Source organism: Psammomys obesus, unplaced genomic scaffold (assembly GCF_907164565.1).
Source record: "Psammomys obesus unplaced genomic scaffold, mPsaObe1.curated_primary_1811, whole genome shotgun sequence".
In the NCBI taxonomy this organism is placed as follows: Eukaryota; Metazoa; Chordata; class Mammalia; order Rodentia; family Muridae; genus Psammomys; species Psammomys obesus.
The window spans coordinates 1740626-1761592 of record NW_026592732.1 but is presented as its reverse complement, the minus strand read 5'-3'; the positions used below and the strand labels follow the sequence as shown (position 1 = coordinate 1761592).

Sequence of the window (20967 nt, the reverse complement as noted above, 5' to 3'; positions counted from 1 at the left end):
GAAACTCCATGCATGTAGCATGCATGTGCACACACACACAAACACACACACATGCAGGCAAAACATATATAAACATGTTTTATAATATATAAAATAAACATGTTTATATAATATATAACTTTTAAAATTAATCATAAAGTGAGCCAGGCTTGGTGGACCACACCTTAATCTCAGGACTCAGGAAGCTGAGGCAGTCAGATGTCTGTGAGTTCCAGGTCTTCTAGGGCTACATAGTGGAAACACTGTCTCAAAAAACAACCAGCAAAAAACCCCACCACAAAAATAGTTAAACAAACAAATAAATAAAAATTCCTAGGTGAAAGCCAAATCCCCAAAAGAAGCTTCCTAAATCTATTCATCCTGAAAATCTAATACTGAAATTCTGGATGTTCAAAATGTTGAGTATTGACCCTCAAATAGGAGCCTAATCCTAATATCAGATGACAAACCACAAACTTACACACACACACACACACACACACACACACACACACACACACACACACACGTAGTCCAAGTCGGACTCCAACTCAGGAAGGATTACATGTGTGAATTACCACACCCACCTCAAACCACAAACCTTAACGCTGAAAAGCCCAGATCCCATTCCCCCCCGCCAAAAAAAAGCGTTTCTCATGTCCTACAATAAATATCTCTGGACTCCTAAAACTGTCCCTTCAGATCCTCAAATTGCGATCTCCTTAGAAAACGTCGATTTCACGCGTGCATCCCGCTGAGACCGGAACCCTAAATTGACACCTGTCTATACTCAGTGGGAGAGGTCAACTCCAGCCCTTAAACCTAGTTCTCAAAGGACCCAAACTGGGTCCCACCCCAGATCCTACTTTCACACCTCAATAGTCCTCACCTCAACCCTGTCAAATTAGATGGCTGACCCTCCAAATAGTAACTCTGGAACCCCAAACTAACATTTCCAGATCCCCCGAAAGCCGAGCCTCGAACAGGAGACCCCACGTCTTCCACGGCGCTCGGAAAGAACGTTCCAGAAATCCGATTTTAACCAGGGGTCCCCCAGACCTCGGCTTAGCCTCAAACCTGCTCCGCTCCCGGAGAGGCCCCGGCCGGAAGGCATGACCCCGGCGACACCACCTCAGGCCGGCGAGACCCGGGCGTCCCCCGCCCCTCAGCCGCGGGCCACCAGCACCTGCCTCAAGACTTGCAAGATGGCGCTAAGGCTCGGCTTCTGGTTTGGCGCCGGGCCCACGCTTGGGAAAGCCCGATGGGCTCAGGCAGCGCCTCGCGCCGGGTCCCAGGGACGCAGGCCGCGTGCCCCCCGAGGCGGAGGCTGAGGGAGAAATGGCAGGGCGCGAGGCGGGCCGCGCGACGTCGTCGGAGCGCCTGAGGCGAGGCCACGCCCCTCCACGTTCCCGCCACGCGGTGCGAGGCGGGAGCAGAGAAGGTGTTGGAAAGAGGCAGGCCATGCGCACGCGCACCCGGGGCAGGGCGCCGGCTGCGGCTCTGACACGTGCTCCTGTTCCCGCGCCCCGCAGGGCCGGCTAATCAGCTCCTGCTTCGCTACCCGCCCTTTTCTCAGGCCCCGCCCCTGCCCCGCCCCTCCCCCTGCCTCGCCCCGCCCCTAACCGTATTTCCCCTAACAGGTCTTGGCAGGTCTCGGAAGAGCTAGGTGTCAGCACTCCCCCTGCCGGCCCCGCTGTGTCCCGGGCCCACACTTTCCCTTCAGCACAGATACGATCAAAAACCACTATGTGCCAAGCACTTTGCTCAGGCTGGTAACTTTGCCAACTTTCCTTTGTAGACCTGAAGGAGATACCAGTTCCTGTAGATGCAAACAAAGTAACCTTTTTAGTGTCTGGTCTTGCTACGTAGCTCAAGTTTGCCTAGTACTTGTGATCCTTCTGTCCCGGGTCTGTCTGGAATGCAAGGAGCGCACCACCAAGTCAGGCTACAAACTATACTATTTGTTTATTTAAACAAATATTTTTATTTTTAACTATATACACACATTTTTTTTTGGGGGGGGAGAGGTGTATTCATATGAGTGCAGGTGTCCTCAGGGGCCAGATGCATCCGATCCCCCTAGAGTTGAAGTTACAGGCAGGTGCTGGAAGCAAATCCAGATCCTCGGGGAGAGCGGTATGTGCTCTAACAGCGGAGCAGTCTTTCCAGTTTTATTTATCTTTTGACATAGGGTCTCACAGCCTTGAGCTCAGCATGTAGGTAGTTCAGGCTAACCTCAAACTCACGGATATATACCACACTCTGCCTCCAGAATGGTGGCATTAAAGACATGCGCCACACTGGCAGACCCAAACTGTGCATGTTAAGAAAGCTTTCCTGGGCTGATGAGCTGGCTCAGTGCATAACGGCCCCAGCTTGCTAGTTCTTACGAACTGAGTTCCATCCCTGGGATTGTCATGGTGGAAGGAGGGACTCAGCTCCTTGAAAGCTGTCCTCTCACCTCCTCCATACCCACACAAATAATCAAATGAAAGCTCATTCTCAAATATACAGGTACGGAATTTTGTGGGGGGAAATCTTCAGAAGTTTTCTAGCAACCTAACTATGACAAGTACCTGGGGTTAACTATCTCAGCTCAGAGTACTTTCCAGAAAAAATGCAGACTTTTAGAAATGTAAGAAATTTGGGGTAATTCTTACTAAGTGATCAGAAAGTATGAACTCTTCACTCAATACTGTTCTGGGTGCCTAACCAAGACACACAGAGATTCCTGCCTTTCTGGAAGTTTTGCTCTACCTGTGATGTGGACGGTCCGACAGTGTCTAGGCTCTCCTCACTCCAGCGTCTTGTTTTTCTTATTTGTGAATTAGGAGGAGGTAGTAGGCAAGAGTGGGGTGTGAGAAGGAAGTGAGGAATGAAGATGGGAAGCTTGGGAAAACGCATATATTGTCAATTATGTATTCATTCACATAAATAAAACCGGATAAATCTGTTCTTTCTCAACTCTCCATCCTTCATCTCTTTGACCTAGCCTCAATTTCCTTTTCAAGGGCCTCGAGCCAAAATGGAGGCGGCTGGACTCTATTTCCCAGAAAGCCTAGAGGGAGAATTTTCTGCGCCTGCGCAACTCAATGTTCCCTTTGCCTCCTGGGAATTAGAGTCATTCTATGTCTAAGCCCGCCTAGTTTTTTTTCCTAGTCTACCTCCAAGTTACCGTGCTGCATATTGGGAGCTGTAGTCCGTGGCCGCCTGTACTCTAATTCCCAGCGGGCTTCGGGGCGAGAACCCGGAAGGGGAGACTGGAGAGGAGCGAGTGGGGGAAACCCGCGTAGTCGAGCAAGCTGCAGCGCGGGGAGATGGTGAGAGCCCCAAGCTAGGTCCTGCGGGTGCTGGGGAGTATGAACAGGGGGTTCAGGACCTGGGTTCTAGAGGAAGCAAACTGAGGCTCAAAGGGCCGGGCGTGGGGAGAGCACTGTGGGTGGGGATTGAGAGGAACGGGAGCCCGAGGGAGTAGAAGAATGGGGGCTAGGGAGGGGTCTTGGAGGTGGAGAGAGTCGAGCTTTGAAATTGACTGTTAAAGGGATTCGGAGCTGGGGGAGTGAGGCTCCGAGTTGGAGTCCTGGCTGAACAGGTGAGAGATCCTGACGTGGGTAATTTCGAGAGGGGTTAGTTAGCCTGGTGTTCATGGAAAGACATGGGAGTCGGGGCTAAATGAGTGAAGGAAGAGCTAACCGCAGATGCACTGGGTTGGGTCTCTGCTTGTGAGGTGGGGCGGCAAGGCAAGTTAAGGAGTTGGGAGGCAGAACTCGTCGATGCCGTGGGTTAGCTTCTGGGACCAGGAGGCGTTGTAGGGTTCGCGAGTTTAGGAACGTGGCTGTCGATAATCGTGCCTTAATCTAACCAGAAACTTCCAGACACAGAACTCTGAGTTGACGTGGCCAGAAGAGATCCGTAGGAACAACCTTTAGCACCCTTCTAGCACCAGTGGAATGGAGAGGAGTAGTGCTTTGAGTGGACAGTCCAGCTTTCAGATTCCCCATTCTGCCTCCTTTGTGACCTAGCAAGTCTCTCTGTAAGCTTCTGTGCCCTTATCTGTGTGATGAGGCCACTGTGAAGATAGCTAACGGGAGGCTCGGTACAAGTTGATACTTTCGGCTTTCGGTAGGAAACTTAAGTCCCAGCCTCGGTGGGGAGCTCCCATCCCAGGGATGTTGAATGTTGACTGGGTTCGAGTTGCTAACCCCACTTTTCAGTCCGGACCCCAGACGTTTTATCAAAACCTGACAGTAGTCTGTGTGTACACACACGGTTTGTGGAGGGGACGCCCCATTCCCGCCCCTTTTCTGCTGGCACCTGTTTATGCTCAGCATTGGCTTTAGCTGTCTGTGTTAACTCATTGGGTTAGGTGGAGGTACTCCATTTTACAGAAGGAAGCAGGGGTACAGAGTTTGAGCAGCTTTCTTGGTGTCAGCCAGCATCAAATGGCAAATCTAGAATTGCAGTCCCTGTCAGAACTGCTTTTGTTGCTTTCATTCAGTCCCCACTGTTTATAGTGAGGATAGGGTGAGTGGGGACACCCAGAGCACCTGTCAGAGAAGATTTAATTCTTTTGTGTGACCTGGAGCAAGTCTTAGGACTCTTAACTCCAACTATTACATGAGATCCATAACCTGGGTAGGTTAGGGAGATTAGAGCAGTAATGTTTGGGAAATGCTTAGAGCAAGTGTACAGTACACATGTGTTGTTGCCTTGAGACTGTGTAGCCCAGGCTGGCCCCTAACTCTTGATCTTTCTGTCTCAGGATCCAGAGTGCTGTAGAATTACCATCACCCTAGACTAGATATTGTTTGTTCTTGTTGTTGTTTTGAGACAGGGACTCATGTGTTCTGGGCTGGCCTCAAGCTCTCTGTGTAGCTGAGGGAGGCCTTGAATTCCTGATCCTCCTGCCTCCATATTTTGATTTCTGGACTTACAGATTTACACCACCATGTCTGGTTTATGCTATGCTGAGGATCCAGCCCAGAGCTTTGTGCATGCTAGATAAGTACTCTATCTACTGAATTACATCCATGCTTTTGTTTCCAAAACAAATGAGAAGCACCATAAAGAAGGTAGAGGAACCTTGGAGCATTGGACATGCCCCTCCCACCTCACCCCTTCCTGATTTTTCTAGTTTTACCTTTCCCTTCTCCTGAGTCTAAGCAAGACTCTCAGAAAGGTGCTCAGAAACTCAATCTGTCTCCAACCAAATATTAATAATTCACTTGCCAGGTCTGGCCCAGTGCCCAGGTCTTCCAGTGAGTTAGAAATACTGCTGACAACTGAGTTGGGGTTTTGTTTGTTTTGATTTTTGGTTTTCTTGTTGTTGTTGTTGTTGTTGTGTGTGTGTGCCCTCTAATATTTTGGTCAGGCCAGGCAGGGGTCTTGCCTAGGGAATTTAGCAACTTTGTAGTTCACTTTGAAATTATTTGAGCTTTTTAATTTTATTTTTTTTTATTTTTGGTTTTTCAAGATAGGGTTTCTCAGTGTAGCCCTGGCTCTTCTAGAACTCTCTCTCTCTCTCTCTCTGTCTCTCTCTCTAGACCAGGCTGGCCTCAAACCCATACAGGTTGACCTACCTCTGCTTCCCAGGTGTTGGGATTACAGGCCTGCGCTACCACCACCCAGCTAACAAATGATATTTGTTTTGTGTGTGCTATGGGTGGTTTGTACATGTGCCTCCCAGAAGAAGGTGGTTGGATCATCAGGAGCTAGAGTTACAAGTGGTTGTGGGCTGCCTGGTGTGGACGCTGGCCACTGAGCCTGCTACCTCAGCCATCTTAGCAGCCCTAGCATGGGCATTTGCTTGGAGCAGACCTGCTTCTCTCTCTCTCTTCTTCTCTCTCTTCTCTCTCTCTTTTTCTTTCTTTGCTTTCTTTTTTTTCTTCAAGACAGGGTTTCTCTATGTATCCTTGGCTGTCCTGGAACTCTTTGTGAACCAGGCTGGCCTCAAACTCAGAGATCCACCTGCCTCTATCTCCCAAGAGTGGGGATTCAAGGTGTGCGCCACCATGTCTGGCCTCCATGTTTTTTACATGTAAAATGAGACCACAGTTAACCCATGATGTCCTCCTAAAGAGTTGATAATGAGAGCATGTGTTTAAAATTACCTGGTGTGTTGTGCTCTCTATAAGTATGACAACTTTCTGGTGTTTTCATTCTTTCAGGAAAAACACATTTCAGTTGTTTGTGGTGGCACAAGCCTGTAATCATAGCACAATGAAGATGGATGTAGGAGGATCAGGAGTTCGAGGCTAGCCTGGGCAAGAAAGAAAGAAAGAGAGAGAAAGAAAGAAGGAAGCAAGAAAGAAGATGGGAGGGGAGAGGAAAAATGAGGGTTCACTTAAAAAGCTGTTGTATAGTGTGTACTATGGGACACCGGGGGGGGGGGGTGTCAGTGTGAACCGGTTTCCTCCTGCCCTGTGGATTCTGAGAGTGGAAATCAGGTCGTTTAGGCTTGTCAGCAACTAACTGTACCCACAAGTCACCTTGCTGGACTGGGATTTGCTTAAGTGGCCAGATCCTACTAGATGCCAGGTCTGGACTGTAGGCAGACTAGCCTCACCTTTTAGGGCTCCCTGTTGCCATAATGCCAGGGCACTGTTCTCTCGGCACTAGTGGCTCTGAGTTCAGGTTTCAGGGTCCTTTCCTGCCTGTCTCTTCTCCTGCCGCCACCTGAGAGCTTTTAACAGGGTCTCTCCACTCTTTTGTAAATTATTTTAGGGTAAAGTCAAACATCTCTCACTTGTCCCTGGCCCTGTGTGTCACAACTGGGTGAACTGACTCCTCCCGACACCCCGTGCCATCCACTTGTTTGTCTTAGGAAAAAACGAGTCAGATTCCCAATTATATTTGCCTTTTTTTTCCCCTTTTTGTAAGGCGTGTTCTAACTGTATAGCCTCAATGCTCTGAAACTCAATATGTCAGTCCCCAGGTTGTCCCGGGACTCACAGAGATCTGCCTACCTCTGCCAGCTGAGCCTTGAGCTGAAAAGGCAGGAGCCGCGTGTGTTTGTCTGACTCTGTAGCATAGGCTGGTCCCAAACCTTTGGTCATCTTTTACCAGCTGTATGGTGCTGGGATTATAAGCCTGGGCCACCACATGTGGCTGTTGTTTTTCTTTCCTCTATTAAGAGAAGAGTCTCACACAGCCCAGGCTGGTGTTAAACCAACTATGTAGCTGATAATGACCTGGATTCTCCTGCCTCTACCTCCCAGGTGCTAGGATCACAGGCTCCAGGTCCCATGCTCTTGTCTTAGGTTGGGTTTCAGCCTGTGCCTGTCTGAGGCTTGACCATATAGCACATGATGCCTGTGTGTGCATGTACCAGCAAGCCCCAGGGGTCCTCCTATCCCTGTCCCCATAGTGGTGGGGTCATAAAGGCATATGCCACCATGCCAGGCTCTTTTCATGGTGAAGGAGATGAAATCCAGGTCTTGATGCTTGCCTGGCAAGCACTTTATAGGCAGACTGAGCTGCTGTTATTTATTTGTTCTTGTGTTTTTGAGAGTCTGGACCTAGAGTTACAGACCTTTGTGAGCCGCCATGTGGGTGCTGGAAATGGAGCCTGGGTCCTCTGTAAGAGCAGCCAGTGCACTTAACCTCTCAGCCAGCTCTTCAACCCCAGCTCATCCCCAGTTGTTATGACAGTTTCACTCTGTAGCCCTGATTGGCCCTGAGAGCTCAGGGATCTCTCACCTCGGCCTCCTGAAGCACGCGATGTCACGCCTGCCTCTAAAGTTATTGTATTCCACGTGTGACAGCAGATTACTAGCTGTGGTAGCAAAACTATCTTAGGCCTCAAAGCACGACTTGTGAAGAGTTTGCTGTTGACACCTACCTTTATATGGAAAAGGACATGGCTTCTCTGACTGGTCGCTGCCTCCTTGACTTGAAAACATAAACTCGCCTTCCACACAGTCCAGCCCTTGTGTGTTTGTTTATTTCTGCCTGGAAACTGCCAGTGAGCTTATCTTCCCTTTATCCAATTAGTATGTCAGCCCCTGAGGACAAGGCGCCCAGTCTCCTGCTCCTTGTGTGTCCCCGATGCCTGGAGCTGCACCTGCCACAGTGTAGGCTTTTCTTCTCTTTTCGGCAGAGTTTCCTTGGTTGGCCTTGGTTTGGTTTTTCAAGACAGGTTTACCCTGTATAATAGCCCTGGCTGTCCTAGAACTCACTCTGTAGACCAGGCTGGCCTTGAATTCACAGAGATCTGCCTGTCTCTGCCTCCCAAGTGCTGGGATTAAAAGTATGTGCTACCGTGCCCAGCCTTGTTTTTGTTTTTAGTCCATTTTTCTGTGTGTGGTTATTTTGCCTGCATGTATGTCTGTGCGCCGTGTGTATGCACCGCCCTGAGGCCAGGCGAGAGCACTGGATCCTCTGGATCTGAAGGTATAAACAGTTGTGAGCTGCTGTGTTGGCACTAGGAACCAAACCTGGGTCCTCTGCAAGAGTAGCAAGTGCTCTTAACCACTGAGCCATCTCTCCAGCCCCTACAGTATAGTCTTTTAAATTAATAAGCAAGGCTCAGGACCCAGCAGCAGCAGAGGCAAGTTTTCTGGGCTTCGTGGGTGACTCCTAGAGATCAGTTTCATGTCAGAATGTGAACTAAAGAGGGCCACCCTGATACAGTGACATACACACGTGATCCCAGCACAGGGGAGGCTGAGACAGGGGGATTGCTGGGAGTTCCAACGTAGCCTGAACTTGTAGTGACTTCTGGGCCAGCTTGGGTTGCAGAAGAAGTCTCTGTAGTAGCAGCCATTGGTCCTCGATGATTTTTTTCAGACCTTCAGCATGTTTATTTTTCAAAGATTTATTTACTCTGAGTTTATATATAAGCAGTTTTGCCTGCATATATGTATGTGCACTGTGTGTGTTCCTTGTGCTGCAGAGACCAGAAGAAGGCACCAGACTCTACGGAATTGAGGCTAAGGATGATGGTGAGCCATCCATCCGTGTGGGAGCACGCCACACCCTCACTATCTTTTTAGGAGTCAGGGTTCCCTGAAAGTTTCCCAGGCTGGCTTTGAACCTGTGTTCCTCCTCCCAAAGAGCTAGAATCCCAGATGTGGCTATCAGGCTTGCTTTGAAGATGTTCCTGACCAATAACCCTCAGGGAGAGCTATCTAACCCTTTGGGCATCTAGAGATCCTAGAAGCAGACAGAAACCAGGCAAGGTTGCTTCCTTGTGTCCCAGTTTTCCCACCTTAGGGGCTGGCCAGCAATCCAGTTCTTCACAATGTAGAATGAGATGAGGATGATATGGTGTCAGAACTTCAGAGAGAGAAGATGACACCCAGGCTGAAAAGCCAGGGGTGGGGCGGGGAAGGCATGATGAGCAAGGCTTGTGGACCCCTGAGGCATCGAGTGAGCCACTCGCTGATCCAGGATAGCTACAAAGGAAGAGATCCCAACCTTCCTGAAACCTGTGGAGGCTGGAGGGGAGAGAGCCTCTCACCTACCTAGCTCATTGCTATTGAGCCGTGACAGAGGACAGATGTTAGAAACAGAATGGTGGTGAGGAAGAGGTCCGGGATAGCCTGGGAAGGTAGTAGGGATGCCCCTGAAGGAGGTGGTGGGATTTTCCAGGGCACCTGGCTGCAGCGGCCAGCTGTGCAGAGTTCTGCAGTAGTGGACAGGGAAAAGTTGGCCAGCATTCAGGTCATCTACTGAGTCACTCATCCAGGCCATGTATATTGTACACCTCCCACGTGCTAGGGCACTGCTTCTTGAACTTCAGTGGACACGGTGGCCTGGACTGTTTAATGAAATGTGCATTTGGATTCAGCTGCCCTGAGGCAGGGACCTAGAACCTGTCTGTGCTTGTTTCCAGGGGCTGGGATGTGGGGTACTGTGCCTCAGTAAGGCAAGTACTAGGAAGAGGAGATACACGCATGCCAGCCGAGCCAGCTATAGTATTTCCCATCTGTCATTTCCAGTCTTGAGGAGACTGAGGCAGGAGGATCTCCAGTTTGAGATAAGCCGCATAGACAAAGGGAAATGCCAGCCCTTAAGCTTTGATTTCAATAAGGAGAGGCAGACAACACACTTTACAAGCAAAGTATTTTTAGTACAGTGGCCAGTGATAGGCACTAAGGAGAAAAACTGAGGGTTGAGAGTATGTGTCTGCTGTGTAGAAGCTATGGGCTTGGATCAGAGGCCTCCCAGAGGCCATCTGAGCCAAGCCGGAGGCAGGTGAAGGTTGAGCTGTAGTTGAGGAACAGTACTTTAGGCAGGGAACAGTGACTGTGATGGCCTTGCGGACTTAGTGATACAATCCATGCCAGGGAGCACGGGCAGTCTGGACAGCATTGCCTCAGAGTTCTCTTCCTTCCTAGCCTGGAAGAGGTGGCTGGAGAGGTGGCTCAGCCATTAAAAGTGCTTGCTGTTCTCACCAAGGGCCTGAGTTTGGATGGAAGGATGGCTTAACTCAGTGGTCTCAGCCTTCCTAACGCTGCAAACCTTTAATGCAGTTCACTTTAATTTTGCTACTATCATGAATCGTAATGTAAAGACCTGACAGGCAGGATATGTGATGGGTTAAGAACTGCTGGCTTCGTTGGTTAAGTACCTGCTCTGCATCATGAAGTCCTGAGCTCAGATCCCAGAGCCCACCTAAGAAGCCAGGCATGGCCATGCACAGTGTAATCCCAGAACAGGGAGGATTGAATTCCTGGTGCTCATTGGCAACCTAGTAAAGCCACTACCCAGCCAGGGTTTCAGGGAGAGAGCCTGTCTCAGAAGCCAGGTGCAACCCGTTATAGTGATACGATTTAATCCCACCTCGGGGGAGGCAGAGGCTGGCGGATCTGTGAATTGAAAGCCAGGCTGCTCTACAAAATGAGCTGTAGGCCAGCCAAGGCTATGTAGTTGAGACCCTGTCCCAACACAAAACACGTGCTGAGTGATTGAGGAAGACGCTTGGTGATGCCCTCTGCCTGCAACACAGTCATGAGCATTCACAAGCACTTGTATTCTCCCATCCACACATTTGTATGCCACACATAGACCCCAAATAAAGACGTGAAAATGAGACACATCGGTGAGGAAGGAGCTTGGGCTCCCAGTGCTAAAGAGGTTGAGGCCAGAGTAAAACCGGAGAGAGATCTGAGAATTCAGGTGGTTAATTTTAAGTGCTGTGCTGCTAACTGCTGCTGTGATTAATGTATTTATGTGGCCTGTGAGTGGATGTCTTTCCTGTTTCCTCTGAGCCCAGTGTTGTATGTACCTAGGACTAGCCCATAGGAGGACCTCAGTGCTTGTCAAAGGCAAGGTTTTACCTCCATCTGTGTGAAAATGTGCATTCTCTAATAATTGGGATCATTTAACGAGGGTATAGAGTGTGTGGCTGTACTCCTCTCGATTTGCTCTCTCAGGCAATCTCCTGTGATTGGAGTGTTCATGATTCTCATTGAAATTGTGGATTATGTTTGAAGAAATGGCTTAACCATTAAGAGCATTTGCAGCTCTTCCAGAGGACCGGAGTTGTTTCCCAGTGTCACTGGTGCTGGTAATTCCAAGGCCCTCATCTATGGGTCTCCACACTCACATGCACATACCCACACTCAGGCACACTTTAAAAGTAATAAAAATAAACCTTTAAACTGTAGATCTTTGAAATTGTTGGCTTCTGTAGAAAAGCCATACACACCCTTAACTGATGAACCACCCCTCCAGGCCCCCCCAGTGCACTGAAGGCCACCTTTGGGTTTCTCCTGAATCAGCCTGGCACAGGCCACAAACAGTGCAAGATGTCTGTAATTTTAAGATACATTAGAAGTCATTAGTGAGTGACTTCCCGTTGTCTTCCTGTAGTGAGTGTAAGGGAAAATGGACAGGTCCCATGGCCAGCTACCTTAGCCTTCAATGCCAAATGCAGTGACTGTGGGGACCAGTACAGGGGTAGAATTTGTTCTTTGGTTTTGAAATAAGGTCTAATGTCGCCCAAGCTGGCCTTGAACTCCTGTTCCTCCTACCTCTTATTTCCTACATCCTAGCTTTCTCCCACTCATTTGAATAGTGTGTGCGTGTGTGTTTGCCTGCAGGTCTGTCTGTGTAGCGCATGCATGCACTGCCCGCCGCGTTAAAGGTGGGTGCCGATTCCCTGGAACTAGACTTACAGGCGAGCTGCCTTGTGGGTGCTGGAGCTGAAGCTGGGTTCTGCCTGAGCAGCCGGTGCTCTTAACCGCTTAGCCATCCCTCCAGCCTCTCCTTTGCCTATTTGTGGATTGGGTTGTTGGTGATGTTATTTTGCTCATTCCGTTTTTCTAGCATTTTTTAAAATTTTACGACAGTCACACAATAAGCCCAGGTTGGCTTACAGCTCTTTCTGCTTAAAGGTAAGGTGACTAAGCCCCCGGTGTCCCACCAAGAAACCTCTGCACGCATAGCACATCTGGTAGACAAAGCCAGGGTCCCAGACGTCCCTCCCACATACTTCTTTCTGCCCCAAGTCTTCGATTCCCTGGCCGCGTGGCCCTTTAAATCTTTAAGTCAATCAGGACTTCAGTTTGAAGGGACTGTCTGGTAGTTCTCCTCCCCTTAAGTGCGGAGGCCCGTGTCGGAGCCCGGGTTTCGTTCGGCAGTGTAGCAGTAGGGAACTTGTCTCCGCTCCCTTACATCTGCCGTCCCCACCCCGCCCTTCCCCTGCCGTCGCCTCCCGCCTACTCCTCCTGTCTTTCTGTCGGGCCCCTTCTCCAGGGCCTTCCTTATATGGGCACGGCTCTGAGCCGCGGCCGCTCATTGGCCGCGGCCGTCACGCGCGCATCTGTCAACAAAGGGGCGGGTCGGAGCTTGCGGCGGGCCAGCCCGCGCGGCACGAGTGCGCATGCCTGGGGCCGCCATTCTCCCTGCCGCCTGCGGGAGGCGCTGCGGGTGAGGGCTCCGGGGGGCGTGTCCGGGTTGGGGGGGGCGGTCATGAGTGGGGGGTCGAAAAGAGGCGGTCCAGGATTGGGGGGCCACTGTTTGCGCCTAAGTGATATTTGAGCGCCTGGGGAAGTTGCTGAGGTGGATGGGGTACTTGAGGGTTCCCGCGGCTGAAGAAACGCCTTGGGTCCTGGTTATTTTGTAATGTGGGAGGCTTGGCTGCGGTTTAGAGGTGTCCTTTGTAGCTCGGGTGTCTGGTGGGCGCAAGATGAGTATTTCGGGGCCAGAATGCTTGGGCTTGAGTACTTCCTACCTTTGTGACCAAGGACAGGAGGGCACTTTCCTTTCTGTGTCCCATCTGCACACAGGAGCTGCGGAGACTCTCCGCCCAGAGCCCCGCAGAGCCGCGATGGACCTCTAGAAAGCCTGCGGGAGCGTGCAGGACACGCGTCTGCTATTGTACCGCTCCAGGTTCCATTAGGGATGTTGACATGTACTTCTTTTGGGATTGCTTTTTAAAGAGGGCGTTTAGTTCTTTCAGCGTTCCTAGGCTTCTGGGGAATGAAGGAGTAGACTAAGGACCGGCATCGGGAATGAGCGGAGGGTGTTAGGAGAGCCACTGAGTCACCTATGAAATTCGGGTATTGCTGTGTATCTCCAGGCCTATGAAAAGTTACTTGTGATCTGGTTTTTCTGTGCTGGATGGCGTATTGCTTTATTATTGTTAGGTTTTTTTGTGTATGGTTGTTTTGCCTACGTATGTATCTGTGTACCACATACATACCTGTTGCCGGTGGAGACCAGATTGGATCCTCCGGGACTCTGAGGGTGCTGGGAACCAGGCTTGTGTCCTCTGCAAGAGCAGAAAGTGCTTTCAACTGTTGAGCCATCTCTCTAGCCCCTATTCTTATTTACTTATGAGACAGGGGGTCTAGGTAGCCCGCGTTGACCTAGGACTAGATAATGTAGACCAGGCTGGCTTTTGACTCTCAGAGTCAAAAGCCTGCTTCTACCTCCCAGGTCCTGGGATTAAAGGCCTGCACCACTTTGGTTTTTATTTTTATATATTTAAAGCAAGAGTCTTTTATATAGCCAGGCTGATCTGGAACTGCTTATCCTGTCTCATGTCCCAGCCTCCCAAATGCTGGGGTTACAGGCATGTGCCACCAGGCTTGGTCGGATATTGGAGGAAGAAGTTGGATTTTTGAAGTTAATTTGAAAAAGTCTGGATATTTGGTGGGACATTGAGATACTGGAAATGAGGGTAGGAGAAGGTAGGGCTAGGTAAGGTTTTTTTGTTTTTTAAGATTTATTTATTGTGTATACAGTGTTCTCCTTACATGTACACCCACATACCAGAAGGGGGGTCACCAGATCTCATTATAGATGCTTGTGAGCCACCATGTGGTTGCTGGGAATTGAACTCAGGACCTCTGGAAGATCAGTCAGTGCTCCCAGCCTCTGAGCCATCTCTCCAGCCCTGGGTAAGGTTTCTCAAGATTGGGTCTGTTACGGTGACAGTGTTTGCAGGCTGAGTTTTGAATGGCATCTGCAGGGCCATGAAGTGCTAGTGTATCAGAACTGTCTGCATTTAGAGTGGGCAGTCTATCCTACAGCATCAGCTAACTTCTGTAACCAGCTAGGTAATGAATTATTTCAGGCCGTACAATTATTGATGCAGCTCTGCTCGTTCTGTGTGAAAGCAGCCATAATTTGTTCCCATAAAACTTAATTTACAAAGACAGGCAATGGGCTGGGCTTAATTCTTGCCTAGTTTACCTACCTCTGCGTTGCATTGTCATCATCGGGATATAAAAGTATGAAGGATTATTTTCTTCCTTTTTTCTTTTCCATTCATTCATTCGTTTGCTTGTTTGTTTACTTTTAGAAAAGGTCTGGCTATGTAGCCCAGGTTGACCTGGAACTCTGCATCATTTTGCCTCAGCCTCTCCAGTTCTGGTATCACAGGCACTCACCACCATGCCCTGTTGGAGGGTTATTTTCATGTTGAGATGTCTGGAAGGAGATGGGCAAAGATGGAGACTAGGGGTATGCTGCTTACTGGTAAGTAGAGAGCAGAATGGAAAATGTTGCTGTCATACTCTTTAACAAAACTATCTTCAGATCATTTGATACATGCAAGTCATTGCAAAACAAAAAAGAATCAGTATTAAGGGTGTCTTCCATGGATGCTATGGTTCAGGGCTGGGATCCCAGGTGCCTGGGAGGCTGAGGCAAAGTTGATTGCTAGGAGTTTGACAAGAGCCTGGATTACTTAGTGAGTTTCAGGCCAGTTGGAGCTAAAGAGTAAGATCCTGTCTCAAAAAATAACCTCAAAAACCTGTAGTATAGTATCTCACACTTGTAATCCCAAAATGAGGCAAGAGGATTGGATTGCTGTGAGTTCAAGACTAGCCTGGGCTACAATGAGACCATATCTTCAAAAGGATAAAAAGAGCCATTGTTGTCATATTTAAGAACCTCATGACCCAAAACAAGTGGAGAGTGAATTTCTTAAGGGCCTGTCTGGTTCTAGCTTCATATTTTCCTCTCCTTCCTAGTTGATCCATTTGTCATTGTGCTCCAGCAGCTGTAATTGTGGAGAAACCAGGAACCACCTAATAGAGACACAAATGTAGCTTGATAAGGCTGGTACTTTTCCTTAAGGTTAAAGGTCAGTCCAGGTGTCATGCCAGCACATGGGAGGCAGAGGCTAGTGGATCTCTGAGTTCAAGGCCAGCCTGGTCTAAACACAGAGAGACCCTGTCTCAAAAAAGGACAGGAGGGCTCTGGACTATGAACAAAGGCAATTTGGCTGCATCCCTCTGCTTACCTGATGTGGGGCTGGAATAGTTTTATTCTCTTGGCCATGCTAGGGACACAGTCCAGCCTACCAGATAGGCAGGCAGAGCCAGGCAAGTGCTGTTGCTGTACTGCAGAACCATGCTCCTAGCCCTTTACGGGGGTGGGTATTCGAGACAGTGGCTCCTACTGTGAGCCGCATCTCTAGTCAAAGAAGAGAGTTTGAAAGTATGAGTCCTTGTGTGTGCGCTGTCTTGCACTCACTTGTGTGTTTTGGAGATGGGTCTCATATAGACCAGGATGGCCTTCAACTTCTAATCCTGTTTGTCTTTCCACATACTGGGGTTAGGCTTGCACCCTTCACTGTCTGAGGCACACAGTGCTCCGTGCTCTAATTTACTGTCTTCTCTGAAGAAGTCGAGGTGGGTGGTCTTGGGAAGAAAGGCCATCATTAGTTAAGTGCTCCAACCTTCTATGTCTCCAGGTGGCCTGTGGCGCTCCTCACCACCATCCTGGTCCTGAGGTTCAGTGACTACCTGCTGTTGCTTGCCATTACCTACCAACATGGACAGAGGCAGCCTCCTGCCCTTCCAGCTCTGGTGCCCCCGGCCTTTCGGCACATACTCCCAGAACCAGCCGTGCCCACCTTCCGCAGCCCTCAAGCCGCCAGTCTGCCCTGACACAAGCAACGGGACTGAGCCTGATCACGGGCCTGCACACTCAGAGAACACACCACCTGCCTTGGCTGCAGAAGCCCCCACCTCCCCGCATGCTCCACTCCTCTCTACAGCAGCTGCTGGTGATGAGGGTCGAGTCCTGCTGGACACATGGTATGTTATCAAGCCTGGAAATACAAAGGAGAAGGTGGCCTTCTTTGTGGCCCACCAGTGTGGTGGAGGTAGCCGGGCTAGCTCTATGAAAGTCAAAGGGCACTGGGGCAATGACAGTTCCAAAGCTAAGAGAAGGAGGCGCTGCCTTGAGCCCACCAAGGCTCCTCCAGACCCAGGGGGCCAAGAAGGGCCCCCTGCCACTGAGGCCCCCCCCACTTCATCCGGGGATGACGTAGACCTGCTCTCTGTAGCAGAAATGGTGGCCCTGGTGGAACAGAGAGCTGCCCTGGCCCTGCAGAGTTACCCACGTCCCACTACCCCAGCTCCTGTGGTGTTTGTATCAGCTGAGCAGGGGGGACCAGCCAAGGGTCTAGGGTCAGAAAGGCGGTCTGGTGGTGGTGACTGTAGCCGAGTTGCTGAGGCAGTGGCCCACTTTGAGGCCCAGCGGGACAGCCCTCCAACCAAGGGTCTCCGGAAGGAGGAACGGCCAGGCCCTGGGCCTGGTGAAGTGCGTATAGCTTTCCGCATCTCCAATGGCCGAGAACCCCGTTCACCAGATGGCAGCTTACCCAATGGGGGCGCAGGTCGGCCTGGTTGTCCCTACCCTGGTAGTCCTGGACCTGGGGCTCGAGCCAAAGACAAAATCACCTGCGACTTGTACCAGCTTATCAGTCCCTCCAGGGATGCCCTTCCCAGCAACGTGGAGTTCCTACTGGCCAGGGCCGACGAAGCCAGTGAGGCTGAGACACCAACCCCAGCCAGGCCTCAGGACACTCCCCCAGCACCCCCTCCACCTCCTGCCCGGGACTGTGGTGCATCAGGATTCCACGTGGATGTGGTGGTGACTGGTGTAGTGGATGAGTGTATCTTCTTTGGCAAAGATGGCACTAAGAACGTGAAGGAAGAGACTGTGTGCCTGACAGTGAGCCCTGAGGAACCTCCCCCACCTGGCCAGCTCTTCTTCCTCCAGTCCCGGGGCCCAGAAGGGCCTCCTGAGCCACCCCCAACTGATACACCAAGCACAGTGCCAGGCCCTGACGATTCTGAGGGCACAACGGACACCTCTCTGTGCCGCCTGTACCGGCACGTGTCACACGACTTCCTGGAGATTCGCTTTAAAATCCAGCGTCTTCTGGAGCCCCGGCAGTATATGCTGCTACTGCCTGAGCACGTGCTGGTCAAGATCTTCAGCTTCCTGCCCACCCGGGCCCTGGCAGCCCTCAAGTGCACGTGCCACCACTTCAAAGGCATCATCGAGGCTTTCGGTGTACGCGCCACGGACTCTCGCTGGAGCCGGGACCCACTCTACCGCGATGACCCTTGTAAGCAGTGCCGAAAGAGATATGAGAAGGGCGACGTGTCACTGTGCCGTTGGCACCCCAAGCCCTACCACCATGACCTGCCTTATGGACGTTCCTACTGGATGTGCTGCCGCAGAGCCGATCGTGAGACACCAGGCTGTCGCTTGGGCCTGCATGACAACAACTGGGTACTGCCCTGCAATGGGGTGGGTGGCGGCCGTGCTGGCCGGGAAGAGGGGAGGTGAAGCCTGACAATGAGGAGACACCTGCCATACCTAGCCCCTGCCCGCTTTGCTGGGAGCTGGGGCACAGAACTGAGTCCCCAGCCAACACCTACCAGTCCATGCAGCATTGATCTCCCACCAGAACTGGGACTAGGTTTGGGGGTCACTGGGGTAAATACCCTGCTTGACCTCTGTTGGTTTTCTACTCTTGAGAGCCAAGGCCATGAACCCTCAGAGAGGGTTGTTTTTTTTCTGTTTGTTTTTTATCAGCATCTCAATTTTGCCTCCATCCAGCCCCAATCCCAGCCCTGAGTCTCTCCATCCCAGGGACCCACCAGCAGGGAGCAGACGGCAGCTAATTTTGGTACCACCTGAGGCTTTCCTCTAGCTGGCCCTCCCCATTCTGTACCTCCCCCAGTTATCTTTGGAGCTGTGTTTATCCAGGACGCTGCAGGCTCCAAGGGTGCCATGTCCAGGTCCTTAGCTCACAATTCAAGTTGGCACTATTTTGAGGGAGCCCACCGTTTCTAGATGTTTTCCTCATTAAATAAAAAATGTTTTCTTCTGAAATTCAAACTACCAGAGTTTCCCTCTTCCCTCTAGGGAAAGGAGCGAGAGCCCCGCAGTGTAGAAAACTCCCTTTATGCTCTTGTCACTCTTTCCCCAGTAAAGCTGTGAAGCCCTTGCCTCACTCTTGGATGGCAAGCAGGCCAGAGGGCAAGGACAGGGAGTCTGAATTTCTCAGTGATTCATCTTGTACTTGGGGTACTCAGTGAGGCATTAGGGTCTCTGCCCCCAGCTACAACTTTCTTTAAAATCTTTTGGTTACCTGGAACCTTGATTTTTAGGCAGTTTGGTCCAAGATATTTTTGTTGTGGGTTTTTTTTTTGTTGTTTTTTTTTTGTTTTTTTTTTTTTTTTCGGAGTTTTTGTTTTTTTCCTTGTGGTTCTGGAAACTTCTAGTGTGTGGCATCTGACCAATTTTGAATTGGTCCTTTCTATAAAATCAGTATTTATAAAGCTGGGCCCAGACTGGTCTGTGATGTTAAGGGAGGGGAACTGGTAACAGAAGAGACCCATAGGTCTGTGCTTGGCAGGGTGGGGTGATAAAGAAGAAGGGGTCCTAGCTAAGTCCCTTAGCCTGAAAGGGACTTAGTATTTATCATCTGTCAGTTAGTATTTTTTAAATGTCTCAAAATAGTAGAAGCTTGAACAAGATGATTTTTATTTCTTTGAAGAATCCAGCATTAGGGGCCCCTTATGGCTGTGGTCTATGACTGAAGGAATTCCTGATTGTCCCTATTGTATAATCAGGGCAGTTGCTACACTCACTGTGAATACCTCAGATCTGTCACAGTTCAGATGTGTGTCACCATGCTCAACTCTCCGTAGATCTATGTTCATTTGGACTTCAGATCTTCTTGCTTGCGTGCAGGTATTCCGCTGACTGAGCCACCTCTCCACCCCTTCATTTTTCCTTACATGAGACATGCTGGGAGTGGGGTTCTGCCAGGCATGGCGGTGCACGCCTTTAATCCCAGCTCTTGGGAGGCAGAGGCAGGCAATCTCTGAGTTCATATCATCTGGTGCTTGTGATGTGTGAGTATACAAGTACTCACTTGTATACTCACTTGGCACTGCACTCGTGTGCAGATCTCTCCACTTGTAGGTTCCAGGGATCAATCTGAGACCATCACGCTTATGCAACAAACATTTCTGTCTACTGAGGCCTTTTCACAGACCCAAGAAATTCATGTGTTTCGTGTCAGCTTATACACAATATGACAGTAAATTTGTGTGTTTGTGTATATGTCATGTTGAGGCCACACATGCTAGGCAAGTGCTCTACCACTGAGCTACCCCCTCCCCCACCCCCAATCCCTTATTAGGGGATTCTAGGCAGATGTTTTACCACTGAGCCAAACCCCCAGCCCCTCACTGGGGGATTCTAGGCAGATGTTTTACCACTGAGCGAAACCCCCAGCCCCTCACTGGGGAATTCTAGGCAGGGGCTCTACCACTGAGCCACACCCCCCAGCCCCTCACTGGGGGATTCTAGGCAGGGACTCTCAGCACTGAGCTACATTCTCAGCCTGTTCCAAGCAGGTTTTGAATTCATTCTATCCCAGGCAGGCCTTGAACTTGTGAGTTGTTATTAACAGACCCATGCCGTTACACCTAGCTTAGTTTATGTCCTGCGTTGTGGCTAAGTCTCCCATGAAATCTGCTGAAATTGACTAGGAAAACCAATGGACACCTTCTATCTGCTAAGGTGACTCAGCTGCCCTTCCGAGTGGTTCCCACCATCTGTGGTTTTCCTGGGGTATGTTTTCTAAGCAACCGCATTCACCAAACTGGCCTTAGGGATAACCTTCTCTAAACTCAGTTGATAAGGCAGTTCCCTTAGTATCTATTCTTTTGTTTGAGACAGGGATTGTGTATCCCTGGCTGTCCTGGAACGCACTCTCTAGACCAGGGTGGCCTCAGACACAGAAATCCACTTACTTCTCCCTGAGTGCTAGGATTAAAGGTGAATTCCATGAGACCCACTCTGTTGTTATTGCTTCTGCCCCTCCCATTGATACTGGTTCAGTAGGCTTGGAGTGGATCTTCTGAGCCTGTTTTGTCTTATGTTTTGGTTTGGTTTTTTGAGATAGGGTTTCTCTGTGTAGTCCTGGCTGTCCTGGAACTCACTCTGTAGACCAGGCTGGCCTCACACTCAAAGAGATCCTTTTGTCTCTGCCTCCCAAGTGCTGGAATTAAAGCCGTACTCAACCACCACCTGGTTAGGAAGCCTGTTTTTGTTTTTGTTTTTAATGGAATTGAGAAACAACCTCTGGCTGCCTATGGCAAGGTATAAACCTGTTATCCCAGCACTCAGGGAACTGGGTAATAGGATTCTGAGTTTGTGACCAATCTGGACAGCATAGTTCAGATTGTCTTAAAAAAAAAAAAAAAAAAAGAA

General features: G+C 50.1%; 1 protein-coding gene across 2 annotated transcripts; it reads left to right on the top strand.

Annotated features, from left to right (window-relative positions):
* Positions 1-3235: 3235 nt before the first annotated feature.
* On the top strand, positions 3236-19318 carry Fbxo46 (F-box protein 46). 2 transcript variants are annotated; one of them, XM_055615478.1, is made up of 3 exons: positions 3236-3299; positions 14735-14910; positions 16133-19318. In XM_055615478.1, exon 3 carries the CDS (start codon positions 16213-16215, stop codon positions 18022-18024), a length of 1812 nt encoding a protein of 603 aa, XP_055471453.1. In that variant the 5' UTR covers positions 3236-3299; positions 14735-14910; positions 16133-16212; the 3' UTR covers positions 18025-19318. The 2 variants fall into 2 exon arrangements, with proteins under 2 accessions (XP_055471453.1, XP_055471452.1); XM_055615477.1 differs by lacking the exon at positions 14735-14910 and having other exon boundaries at positions 3240-3299.
* The last annotated feature ends 1649 nt before the right edge of the window (positions 19319-20967 follow it).

Bases quoted from the DNA above. Each gene is read 5' to 3' on its own strand.
- Fbxo46 (XM_055615478.1), top strand. From the start codon at position 16,213: ATGGACAGAGGCAGCCTCCTGCCCTTCCAGCTCTGGTGCCCCCGGCCT.